The sequence below is a fragment of the Bos mutus genome, chromosome 8, assembly GCF_027580195.1.
Source record: "Bos mutus isolate GX-2022 chromosome 8, NWIPB_WYAK_1.1, whole genome shotgun sequence".
NCBI classification, from domain to species: Eukaryota; Metazoa; Chordata; class Mammalia; order Artiodactyla; family Bovidae; genus Bos; species Bos mutus.
Window position 1 is genome coordinate 65883131 of NC_091624.1, and position 14009 is coordinate 65897139.

General features: G+C 40.8%; 1 protein-coding gene across 2 annotated transcripts in view; it reads right to left on the reverse strand.

The window, feature by feature from the left end:
* Positions 1-14009, reverse strand: part of MAMDC2 (MAM domain containing 2) — a 163365-nt gene that overhangs the window by 53373 nt on the left and 95983 nt on the right. For both annotated transcript variants that reach the window (XM_005897472.2, XM_070375777.1), the window contains exons 7-8: positions 11911-12004; positions 2999-3142 (exon numbers count right to left, since the gene is read on the reverse strand). In XM_005897472.2, coding sequence (XP_005897534.1) covers positions 2999-3142; positions 11911-12004 — 238 coding nt within the window. The remainder of the gene's footprint in view (positions 1-2998; positions 3143-11910; positions 12005-14009) is intronic.

Here is a 14009-nt window from a genome sequence, read left to right on the forward strand (position 1 = left end):
CGGGTGGTCTTTGGCCAATCATTTTAATTCAGAGTCTTTCCTGGTGGCACATGCATCGCTCAGCCAAGATGGATGCTAGCGAGAGGGATTCTGGGAAGTGGACGGACATGCGGTGTTTCCTTTCTACCTTTTCCGAACTTTTCCGGTTGGTGGTGGCTTATTAGTTTCATATTCTTATCAGGATCTCCTGTCATAAAACAACTTATGCAAATAGTTACTATGGTGCCTGGCCAGGGTGGGCGGTTTTAATCAGCGTGCTTTCCCTAACAACTCCCTCCTGAGAGACTTCATACTCATATGGAACTAATAAGCCACCACCAACCGGAAGAGTTCAGGAAAGGTCCAGGAAAGGTCGAAAGGAGACACTGCGTGTTCGTTCACTTCCCAGAATCCCTCTGGCTAACATGCATCTTGGCTGAGTGATGCGTGCGCCACCAGGAAAGACTCTGAATTAAAATGATTGGCCAAAGACCACCCGGAAACTAATCCCATCACCATAAAAACGGAGACTGCAACACGGCAGAGCTGTTCTCCTGGGTTCCCTTACCCTACTGCTCTCCACCCGGGTGCCCTTTCCCAATAAAATCTCTTGCTTTGTCAGCAGATGTGTCTCCTCAGACAATTCTTTTCTGAGTGTTAGACAAGAGCCCAGTTTTGGGCCCTGGAAGGGGTCCCCCTTCCTGCAACACAATGACCAGTGGAGTGGGAGAGGTTGCAGGGTCTGGCAGTCCTTGAGGGGTGAAGGGTAGGGGTGGTTTATGTATTCAGGCAGAGCTTACTCTCTTGGTCATATGTTAAACTGGATCCTAAAAAGCAGGTTTTTAATCAGATAGACCCTCTCAGGTGCTGAATATCTGATTTTCCCCTACTTCTTTTAAATAACATGAAAAAATAGGATCAAGAACCTCCTGTACCACCTGCTCTACCACTCCCATGGTAAACTTAAAACAGGTCCCTATGTCTTACAAAGATGGGGCAGAAAGAAAAAGCCTAATACCTTACTTTTTTTTCCCTTTCCTTTTTCTGAGCCTTCTCCATCAATTCTCTTGGGAGCAGTCTTTGGTATACACTTTAGTTTTATTTAATCTGGCAAAAGCTTCTTTGTTAATTTTATGAGTGTTGTTACGGACTGAATTATGTCCCCTCCCCAACCCCAATTCATATGCTGAAGTTTTAACCCCCAATGTGACCATATTTGGTGATGGGGCATTTAAGGAGGCAATTTAAGGTTAAATGAGGTTACAAAGTCGAGGCTTTAACACCTATGGAACTGGTGTCCTTGTAAGAAGAGGAAGAAACAACATCTCTCTCTCTCCTCTCCCAACCCCTCTGCCCCCGCCCCCATCTCCCCCTGTGCACACACAGAGGAAAGGCCGTATGAGGACAGAGTGAGAAGGTGCCTTGTCCAAGTCAGGAAGAGATATCTCACCAGAAACCAACCCCAGTGGTGCCTTGATTGCGGACTCCCGAGCCTCCATAACTGTGAGAAAATAAACTGTTGTTTAAGTCACCTAGTCTGTGATATTTTGTTATGGAAGCCTGAGCAGACTAATACAGGTAGCCATACACCAGCCAGAGTGATCTTTTTAAGTCTAAATTTAATCCTTCACTGATCTACTTAAAACCTATCAATAGCTTCTCATTTCCTTTATAGTAAAATCCCAGTTGCTTACTCTGGCCTGCCACATCTATGGTCTACCTCCCTTTCTAACTTCACTTCACTTCACTTTACTTTCCTCTCAGTGGTGCAGCCACACTAACCTAATTCCTGGCAGTGTCTGGCTGCTTCCAAACTCCTGGCCCTCAGAGATGCTGTTCCTTCTGCCTGGGCTGCTCCCGTTCTTCCAGCTAAAACCCGCTTCTCTGAATCTTCAACCAAAAGGAGGTTCTTTATTCTCTCACAGCTCACTCTTTATTTCCTTCACAGCACACACCACAATTTGTAATCATGAGTCTATCTGTATATATGTTTGTTGTGTTTCTCTTGCCCACTGAAATAATGGTCAGCCAGGGAGGGTGGGATACATACCTGATTTGTTCACTATCATATCCCCCCAGGGGTTAGGTTGGCCAAGGTCAGAATAGGTTTTTATTCTGTAATTCTTTAAGTTTTGCAACCTCTAGGCAAAGAATATAAAATTACAAGTATAAAATTGCAAGGGCCTGGTGAAAGTGAGGGGCCCTGAAATCACCTTCATCAGCTTTCTGTTAAGTCACCCCCATACCCAGTATATAAATATCAATTAGACAGCAACCCTTTGAGAACAAGCCCTTTCCCTCACTCTCTACTGGAGTGGACTTCATAAGCTCTGTCTTTATGAAGATTATGATAGATAATCCTTACACTGGGGGAGCTCGCACTGATTCCTAAGAGCTTCCTGTAGGCCCATCCATCGAGTGCCCACCCAACACTTTCCAACAGCTGTGATAGCTTTTATGTCCCACTATGTATTATTTACTGCAATAAAACACATATAATGCAAAATTTAGCATTTTAACCATTTTAAAGAGTACAATTTAGTGGCATTTAGTACTTTCACAATGACTGTGCAGCCACTATTACCCACTTCCAGAATATTTTCATTACCTCAAAAGGAAATTCTATACCCATTGAATAGTCATTCCCACCCCCTCTCCCTAGCCCCTGGCAACCACTAATCTGCTTTCTGTTTCTATGGATTTGCCTTTTCTGGATATCTCATGTAATTGGAATCTAATAGGTTTTTAAAGGTACTTCTCTATCTAAAGTGAAGAGCAATTTCCAAAGGTTTGACTACTTAATTAACTGGTAAATACATCTGCTAGCACAGCAACTTGAATTCCAGTTTTGAAAAATGGTCAAACCCAAGATTACCTACTGTCTTTGCTTCTACACAGCTGTCCCCCCACCCACCCTCCTCTTTCAAGCTGGTGTCTTGGTGAGAACAAGTGGAAAATGGAGCATGAATACTAACCCCCACCCGCACCACGACATCCCACACAACAGACTCTGCTTTACCTAGGCCTGAAGTGTGGTCTCCTGCCCGATACAGGTTTGGTTTTACTTTCACTCGGGTCCAGCCTGAACCTTCTTTGTCTTGGTAAAAGTTGCAGAGGTCTTCCTCAAAATTGCAGCTTGCTTCTAGGGCACTAAAAGGACGCTCTGAGCAAAGGAGAATCAAAGTTAAAGTAGGCCAAACCCAAGGATCTCAAAGGATGACAAGGGATTGACAAATATGTACACATTTGTACTGGGGGAGCTTGGAGAAGCAACACACAACAAAAATATTTTTACCCTAATGGTATGCTGACAGGTTAGCATCAAACCCACGTTTCAGCATGACAGGAAAATTGTTCTTTTCCTCCCTTAAGGGGTAGAAAGAAGGAGCTCTGTTCACATTCTCTACAAAAAACCCAAAGTACCAGACTTCAAAAGATATTTCCTTTCCTGATGTAAAGACTGAGAACATTTATTCACATACTTCTTCACAATTCAAATTTCACTCATACAAAATTAAAAAGAAAGAGAAAAAGTAAGGATTTTATAGAATTCTTAATTTCTTTCTGACAGATGTATAGAAATAATATTTTCCAGAAATAATTTTCCTTTGTTGATCAATCTCTATGTCAGAAACACAGCCACTGTCTATTTATAATTGACGTTAGTAGCAGGAGCTGATTTGCTGGAAGAGAATCATTACTCAGTATAAATCACACTGTTCAAACACCAATTCTGTCACCGGTTCTGCTTTTATTTTGGCTTTTGATGAATTCTTGTGTCATTTACTCTGATCTATAAACATCACCTCATCCCAGATTGCCTGGAGGAAATGTAACATAAAAGGTTCCTGCTCTTTTAAATAATGTGGTCCTGGCAACAAGTAACTGTTCATATTGCCCACTGAGTCCAGAGGGGATGAGACTGCAGCAGTCTGGGACACACTTACTGTAGCCAAGTATAATCTTATTCTGCATGCTGACATATACTGGCTTAACCTTTTACAGCCAGAGACAGCACTGTTTTGAATAAGCAGAAAATTATCTCTAGACTCAGTGGTAAAGAATTCGCCTGCAATGCAGGAAATGCAGGAGGCACGGGTTTGATCCCTGGTCCAGAAAGATCCCCTGAAGGAGGAAATGGCAACCTAATCTAGTATTCTTGCCAGGAAAATTTCATGGATGGAGGAGCCTGACAGGCTACAGTCCACTGGGTCACAAAAGTGTTGGACATAATTGAGTGACTAAGCACACACAACCTTTTAGGGCCAGAGAGAGCACTGTTCTGAACAAGTGGAAAATTATCTCTAGTGAAACACTTGAGTCCTAGGTACGGGAATCTGATGAAACACAGAGCTGTTTAGGGACAAAGACTCACTATTCTCTCAATTTGTCAATATTCAAAGCAAGAAAACATTCCAGTGGTCTGAGGAGCTGGCCCAGCCAAGTGGATGAAAGACACATGACAACCAAATGCTACAAGGGATCCAAGACTCCACCTTGGTCTAGGAAAACAAACAGCTATAGAAGACTTTACTGGGGCAATTGGTGAAATCAGCATGTGGACTATAGATTAATTGATAATATTGTATCAGTGTAAATTTCCTGAATTTTATAATTATTCCATAGCATGTTGGAGAATGTCTCTGGTTTTAGAAAATACTAATGAAGTATTTAATAGTAAAAGGACATAATATCTATAACCTATTCTTAAATGGTTGATAAAGCAAATATAGATTTGGGAAAATCTACTTTTGTAGATCTGGGTGAAGAGTATACTGGAGTTCCTTATCATAATCTTGGAAATTGTGTCAGAGTTTAAAATGATACAAAAGAGTTTTAAAAACGCTAAATTAAAAAGAAAAGTAAGTAACTAACCACAATACAAAGAAAGAATAGGAAGAAAATGTTCTTACATGACTGGAATCTGATTATATCTGAGACAATATGCCTTAGCAACTGTACAAGGAGAGGCCCCTGAAGAGCTAGATAGAAGGAAAGGAAGAGAATTTTCAGTGCTGTAAGACTGGTGGTAACCCACTGCTCTGCCTGACTCTGTCAGCATCAAGTTGAATCTTGAAGCTGTGCAGATAAAGTCATGAAGATATACATTTGAAATTGATTATGATTACATGCAAGCAAGGATCCTTTGACATCCCCCCACAGAGATTTGAGCCCATAGGAAACCCCATAATGGTCTTCAGTCTTAGTCACCCCTCTGCCACCTGGTAATGAAAAAGCAGATGGAAATTCAGACCTACAGATAGCCACTCAGATAAGAAAACAGGGCAGCACTCCCAAAAGCCGTGGATAGAGAGTGGAAGGTCAGTGACATTATTTATCAGGAATATATCCCAAGGATAATCTACTTGGGCACCCAAAAGAGATCCATAACCCATTTCCTAGGTGTGTGGGAGGAGGTGAGAGGTGATAGTAAAACTTGTAAGTAAGCAAGGCTCTGTTGTCTCCATAGTGACAAACTGAGTCACACAGAGAAGATTTTTCTGAGGACACAGTTATATTCTTTTGCTAAACACTTGGTTCTAGCAGTGGGTTTGTCGGGGGTCCTGAGACAGTCTGATAAAAAGAAAACCTCAAAAGCATAACTCAAAACCTAAATCTTTTTCAACTAGAATGCTTATTCTAGCATGAGACACTATCTAATTCCTGAAGATGGGGGCCAGAGGGCTTATTATGTATGACCTAAAGTGAGATCCCCAAACACATGAGGTGAATGAAAAGCCTTTGCTTCAGGCTTGTTCCAGAAGTATGTGTCAAGTGGCGATTGAAGTTGAGGAGTGTTAATAATATATTTGAAGCATAGGAAGGAATCAGAAGAAATTGGAAGCTCCTGAGCATCAGTTGATCACCCTATCCCATCAAAAAAAATTAAAAAGTTCTCTTTGAGCATCACAACGCACCATTTAGTTAATTACTTGATTTCCAATGTTTGAACTTTTTAGAATCAGGAGGCTCTGAAGATAAACTAATCTGATAGAGGGAGAAGATAAACTAGTCTTCTCCGTTTGAGAAGACTGGTTGGGAATATTTCTCATCTTTTCCTCTGCTTCATGGAGTTCATAGAGATGAACTCAGTATCAGTCCTTGAGATCTAAGAGGCTTATCAGCCCCTGTAGTGCTAGAGAGACTTTGGGTGTGGTGCTCTGTAGACTGTTAGACTTGTGCAGTAGCTCTTATTTTAGCCCAGGCCAGCCTGAAAGCAGGCTGAGACAGCTCAAAGCTGGCAAGGGAATACTGTGAGTGGGACCCAGCACCAGATTGAGGAATCACGACAGAGCAGACCTGGGCCACTGATCAGGCTGTGGAGATGCTTGAAGGCCTCTGAGTTAAGGAAGACTGTGATACCTGCAGCTGTAGCCTAGGCAACAACTGGAGCCACATTTCCAAACCAGACAAGAGGTCTAGGTAGTGTGTTGTTGGTGAATGGTCAATTTTGGGACTTAGGTCCACACAGACATCCTTTTGGAGGTATATCCGTGACTGTCAGTGTCCTCCCAGAGCCTGGCCTGGGTGTGGGGTGAATCTAAGGCCAGAGAGGAAGCTAGGTCTGCATATGGCAGAGACTGGAGGTCTCTGTTTGGCAGTTGGGCATTAAGGCAGGATTTCTAGAAGTGAGAAGTGAGTGGAATCACCTGTTAGGTATTCAAGGACTTACAGAGTAAAAGGAGAGCTTATTCCTACAGTCTAGGTTCTGGGTCAAATGTGGTGGATGGGGAGTTTTCAGATGGGAGAGGCCTGGAAAGGGAAGGGCTGTAACTCAAGCTGGGAGGGATGGGGTAAGTTCTCACTATACTCTGTAAGCATCCTGGGGAAATATCTGGGGGGATGACAAGCAGCTGGTGCTTAATACCTGTGACTCTGAGATAGGTCTCAGGTCTGGGAAACTAGATTAATCTAAGAGCAACCAGATGGTGGGAACAAGATGCTTCATATGTTGAAGTAATTCCTGTTTCAACCTACTAGGGAGATGAGGGAAGAAAATGTCAAATCCAGCTGGGAAAAGCAGAGACAATAAGTCTGGAGGTAACCAAGATAAAGAAAAGAATGTTGGTACCCATTATGAAACAGAAGGACATAAACTATTTGTGAAATGTAAAAGGAAGTATGAAAACTAGAGGGCTCAGCCTCTAAGACTCAGAATCTGGCCCACAGGTGCTTAATGAAGGGCACAAAACAGGCTCCAGCTTACACATTCATCAAGGCAGTGCCCTTTGCTGGTTCTCTTTAGTTTCAGTCTGACTCCCTGTTCTCTAGGGAATGAATGGGAGTATTTTGAAAATTAAGTAAATAATATTAGGTCTCATGACCAAGCATTTTCTGTGTGCCATACTGTTCCAAGGCTGTCACAGACATTATTAAATCATCAATCTTCCTGACAAGTCTATGAAACAGATTCTTCCATCCTTGTCCCATAAACGTGAAAGCAGTCTCAGAGACGTTAGGTAACAAGCTGAAGGTCACACAGCTTGTAAATGGCAGAGTAGGGATGTGAGTCCACAGTCCTGGTTCATAAGCACAATACTTTGATAATGCAGTTAAACCATTTAAAGGAAAGCTGGTATACTAGGAAGTTCTGAAGACCAATAGGGAACCTTGGTTAACTATATAAAAATGTGAATCCCTGGTAGTCCGTATGGAGGAAGGGTCTTTATCTGGGCTGGATTTCACAGACTAAGGGGTCACTATCTCTCTTAACAAATGGTCCTTATTTTGCTGGAATCTTTCTTTTTTTTTCATCAGTCAGTAGAAAAGAGTTCACATATATTCTGTATCTTTTTTAATGGGAAAATGTTTCTAAATGTTACTTGTATGGTGGTTCAGTAGATTCTATCACCTTCCAGCTGTAGCTTCACTCCACCTGCTATCCAGTATAGATGCTAAATAAACCCCTCTTCTTCTACATGCACAACTTGGAAATATTTTTAAAGTTCAATGTAAATGTCCAGTGACTGAGAAGAGAAACTTTCTAAAAATAATGTTAAAGAGGTTGTAAAACTATTATTAACATCACTGAAACATTAACTGATGGAATTAGGGAGCAATCATATTTAGAGAAGTGAAACCACTTTGGTTTCTGTGTTCTGCCAAATTTAGAGACTCTTAATTTTTGATTACTGTTAGGATTACATCATTTTAATTAGAGCATATAAATATGAAAATCAAGTCTGTTCTGTTTCACTAGTTTTGTTTTTTTAAATTAGAATTAGTTAAAACTAATGTTTGATTTCAGCTAATTAGTAAGTTTCTCTGTAATTTGGAGGTAACAGTTTAGTTTGAGTGGAAAATATTCTAAGCTCCTTTGCTTATAGAATATATTCGAAACTGGGGGCACTCTCTGTCCCCCTTCTGATGTCTATGTCAGAAGCTTTCTCTGTCCCTTTTTATCCTTTAATAAAACTCTGCTTCACAAAAGCTCTTGAGTGATCAAGCCTGGTCCCTGGTCCCGAAGATAAATCTTCTTTGGAGATCAAGAATCCGATATCATTTACCATAAGCTATCATCTTGGGGGCTTGTCTGGGATCTTCAGGACAAGCTTTCAGCTTTTCAACCTCCTCATCAATTGAAGGCTTCCCATGGTGGGTTTCTCTACTTCAAGGAAAGGACTTTCTTCAACTCTGTGAATATCTTCACTAACAGCAATTGTATGTGACACCTCTTCTTGATCTGATGACATCTAACAATCCTAAGATGGACTGATGTAACTATGGACATAATATGAATTTGTGACTGTTTTGCCTCATAAAATCCAGAGGAAGTGATGGTATGCAACTTTTGAGGCTGGATCATAAAAGGTGCTACAGCTTCCTCCTGGTTCTCTTGGAACACGGTTTTGCCAGAAGTCAGCCACCAATGAAGTAGTCTGACAACCCTGAGACCACCTTCCTGGAGAAATCATGTGTAAGTGGTTCAGGAGACAGACCTAACTGAGTTCCCAGACAACTGCCAGCAGCAACTGCCAGTAACGTTTATGAGTCAGCACCAAAACACTCTTTTCATGGTTTTTTAATCTTTTCCGAAGAAAAGGCCTTTTGCTTAAGAAGGAAAAAGGAAAGTTTATGGAAAGCTGTGAGGATGTAATAGAAGAGGTCAACAAGTCTGAACAAGAAGGAGGCTGGCAGGAAGGAGCCTGGCAGTTCCAGAATGCCTTGGTAGAAGGAACTGCTCAACTATCTCCCTAAGGTTTCTTCCATCTCTGGGTCACTCCAGACAAGATTAAAAGTCCTAAAGAGAGTTTGGTTGGCCCCAACTTGAGGCATCTGACAGCTGTTTGATTATCTAGTGTGATCAGATTTGCAAAGATATAAAATTTACCAAGACCCGTGGTTGGTGTAGGTGTGTAGAAACAGGCATTCTCACATGTGACTGTTGCAAATAAGTTGCCTTGGCTTTTTCTGGAGGCTGATAGTACCCTAAGATATATATACATATACACACATGCACACATATATTCTTAAGGACATACTCTTCAATCAAGATATTTCACAATGTAGAATTTTTCTAAGAGAAAAAAAAATTTAGTTAATTGAGTGATGATATAGATAATTGGTTATTTTATTATTGCTTGGAATAGCAACATTTGTTATTGTTGTTCAGTAGCTAAGCCAAGTCATGGTGGACTCTTTGTAACACATGGATTGCAGCATGCCAGGTTACTCTGTCCCCAACTATCTCCTGGAGTTTGTTCAAATTCATGTTCATTGAGTCAGTAATTTTATCCAACCGTATCATCCTCTGTCATCCCTTTCTCCTCCTGCCTCCAATCTTTCCCAGCATCAGGGTCTTTTCCAATGAATCAACTCTTCACATCAAGTGGCCCAAGTTTTGGAGCTTCAGCTTAAGCATCAGTCCTTCCAATGAATATTCAGGGTTGATTTCCTTTAGGATTGACTATTTTGATCTCCTTGCAGCCCAAGGGACTCTCAAGAGTCTCCTCCAGCACCACAATTCAACAGCATCAAGTCTTTGGCTCTCAGCCTTCTTTATGGTCCAACTTTCATATCGATACACGAGTACTGGAACAAACCATAGCTTTGACTATACAGGCCTTTGCTGGCAAAGAGATCTCTCTGCTTTTTAATATGCTGTCTGGGTTTGTCTCTTCCGAGGATCAAGCATCTTTTAATTTCATGGCTGCAATTATCATCTGCAGTGATTTTGGAGCCCAAGAAAACAAAATCTGTCTCTGCTTCCTCTTTTTCCCCTCTGTTTCCCTGAAATGATGGGACTGGTTGCCATGATCTTAGCTTTTTTAATGTTGAGTTTCAACCTAGCTTTTTCACTCTCCTCTTTTACTCATATCAAGAGGTTCTTTAGTTCCTCTTCAATTTCTGCCATTAGAGTGCTATCACCTGCATATCTGAGGTTGCAAAATTGGAATTTCCTAATTGTCCAACAGTAGGAAACTGTTTAAATAAATGATGATAAAGCCATATGCTAGAGTGCTTTATAGCCATTATAATGATATTATGATGTAGTCCCATATTTGTTTACATAGATACATGTCCATTATGTACTGTTATATGAAAAAAAGCAAGTTATATATAGTATGTACAGTATGACCTTATTTTTGTAAAAATAAATACATGCATATAATATGCACATTAAAAAAGAATATATTCAAAACTATATTAAATTAGAGACCAATTCTATCTTAAGTGAAAGTTACACTACCAAAACCAAGTTCAAAAATTTACTTCCCACACTCCAAAACCCAGAACAAAGGCTCCTTAATGAGATGGATGACCACTGTGTCTCCCTGAGGCCTCTCAAGGAAACAAATTCATTAAAAGGTAAGTGAAGTGAAGTGAAGTTGCTCAGTCGTGTCCGACTCTTTACAACCCCATGGACTGTAGCCTATCAGGCTCTCCCATCGATGGGATTTTCCAGGCAAGAGTGCTGGAGTGGATTGCCATTTCCTTCTCCAGGGGATCTTCCCAACCCAGGAATCGAACCCGGGTCTCCCGCATTGCAGGCAGACACTTTACCTTCTGAGCCACCAGGGTAAAAGGTAAGGTCAACTGCATTTATTTGTGCATGCGTGCATACTAAGTCACTTCAGTTGTGTCCAACTCTTTGCGACTCTATGGACTATAGTCCACCAGTCCCCTGTCCATGGGATTCTCCAGGCAAGAATACTGGAGTGAGTTGCCATGCCCTCCTCCAGGGGATCTTCCTGACTCAGGGATTGAACCCACGTCTCTTATGTCTCCTGCATTGGCAGGAACACCTTTATCTGGGTTATCAATTTTGGCGTCACCCTTCTAATTCTAAAACATTTGTTTTCTAATTCACTTTGAATTGATTTGCTTACCTATTTTCCCAGGAAGTAAAAATTCCCTCTCTTTTTACAAACACAAAGTTTATGGAAATTACAAAATTGGTCATGATAAAATTATGTGAGCATTCACTTAGAAAGAGAAATTGAATACATACTCTGAAGTCAAAACCATCAAACAGATGTATACCAAATACTAACATCTTTAAACGGGAGGACATTTAAAAATTGGATTCATAAAATTAGAAAGAGTTATTATAATTCTACTCAGTAGATTTTGAGAGTTTTTTCTGTCTACTCTATACACATGTCTATGGACCCAAGATTTCCTTTAAAGAGAAAGATGGAGTGGAGGGGGGGAGTTATTTAATTTTAATTTCTTAGTACGTAGAGAAGATAAAATCTCCTTAACTCAGGAAAATTACCTCTGGTGTCAGGAAAATCAGTTTCATTCTGTGAGAGGAAAAAAAGAGTAAAATAATAGAGAAATGACTGTTTGGCTAAATAATTTTTTAAGCATGAGATAAAAAAGGAAAAGAAGAAGAAATTAAAAGGAATTAAAGCAAGTCCTGACCACAGGCATCTGTTGAGAAAGGAAAATCCCAAATGGGAGGAAGAAGAAAAAGAGAATGCTTACCTGTCTGATTTTGGCAGTGAACAGGAGAGAAAGAAATATCATCCAGGGCCACATATCCTCCTTTGGGACCATTGAAGGCAACTTCAAAAATAACCTGTGGAGGAGAAAGACATGTTACATGTTTACATATTTTCTTTTAGGCTTAAACGCTTATAACTATGACTTAAAATGGTGTGTTGGTCTAGCCAGGTGTATAGGTATTTGAGCAGCTCCCTCCTTAACTCAGTTTCTTTGGGGGAGAGTGACTACTAAGCCCTAAGTTGCATTTTATTGGTGGACTTTTCCCCCTCCCTTGTGTGTCAAAGTACCTATATCACTTGCTGATAGAACTGCAGACTCAATAATCTGTTTTATGAACTCCAATTAAAGAGGCATCATGCTGCTTGCAGAAGGCAATCCTGCCCTTCCCAGAGCCCTGAGCCCTTCCCAGGTTCTCTTTTTCATGCACAAAATTCTATGTCCATCTGGACAAAGATGCAGCAATCAGAGATGATTACCTGATGCCTAAGGCAAAATCAGGCCCAGAACTCCTGTGTACAAATGTTAGGATTTCGGCATATCCTGGCATGGTCAAAAAGAGAGAACATGGGATTATTAACGAGTTCAGGCCCCTTTAGTTATACTGTCTTCTCTGCCACCAACTTTGAGTTCAATGGACGACTTTCTGCTTTCCACGGGGATCAAGTATGGTGAGCACAACACTCACCTGTGTTGGGAAAACCACCGAAGTGTGCAGACCACCCTGCTGGATTGATAACATAAGATAGCTGTTAAGCAGAGGGGGAAATCCAAGTGTCCACCTGGGCCAGGCACGTAATCTAAATGCCTGATATGGGTTTCATCTGATGCAGCAGGAAATGGTGTGAAATAGGGAGCCAGGCTCACCTACTGGGGGCAGCTGCTACTTAGCCTCGTCAGTTGCTGGCAGGTGCGAATTCAGGCCTAATATGCCTGGACTCACCAAATTGTCAAGAGGACTTGATGGCTAGATTTTTATTTGAAATCTTCAGATTTTTCAATGTTGACAATTCATTCAAAAACTAAAACAAATATGTGTGCAAAATAAAAACAAACAAATACCACTATAGCAGCTAGACAAATCACTATAGGCTAGATCTAATCCATAGGCCTCTAGTCTTTGCCCTCTGCTAAGGAGAATGGTGTCTTAGAGGCAGACAGACCAGAGTTCAAATCCTGTTGCTGTCACTTTATTAACTAGGTGACCTTGGGGACATAGCTAACCCTTTCAGAACAACACTTTTCTTGTTATAAAATAGACTTTTTAACATCTTCCTTGTAAGACTGTAGATGTGATTAAATGAGATACTGTATATATAGATCCTATGGAGTCAGGTGCATAAGCTCTGAACTAAATCCATGCCTTTTTCTCCAGGGTGACCCCCTCCTGAACTGGTATTCATATTTGATTCTAGTTGGCCACTAATTAACTCTAGTTTGTCCCTTTTATCCTCTAGGTCTCAATTTCTTAATTTTTGAGAAAAGAGTTTGGATAAGATTGTCCCTTTCAGTTTGACAACAATGGTCCTTAGATGCTTGGCCTCTCCAAAATCTAAGACAATCCTGGAAGTTTGTCTCTGGCAATGGAGGAAGGGCTGAGAACCAAAGGGACAGATTTGGGTGAATGAGGAGGAGCAAATTCAGTTTACAAGCTCAACACAGGCCTATGACATTTCATTTTCAAGGTGATAAAGCCAACAACAGATTGATCTTACTGATTGATCTAAATATCCTTACTGAATAAGGATATTTCCAATCATAATTTGCAAATCACAGCCTCTGTGTCATTGTGTTCTCTATTGTTCAGATATTTGTCTTCCTTTAAAAAATTCATTTGAGAATACGGGGACATTAAATTCGCTGATTTCCGCAGTAAGTTTCTTTTCTCAGAAATTACCAGGAGTCAATAATCCTGATGTAATGAGTCCCAACTGCCAGGGCAAAATCATGCATGTGTGGCTCAAAAGGATACGTACTTAAGTTTAGTAGTAAACTTAAGCAGTAAACAGAAATGGTTAACTTTTCAAGCATTGATTAAAAAGAAAATTCAGCAAAGTCTCACTCGTATAAATGTTGCCCCA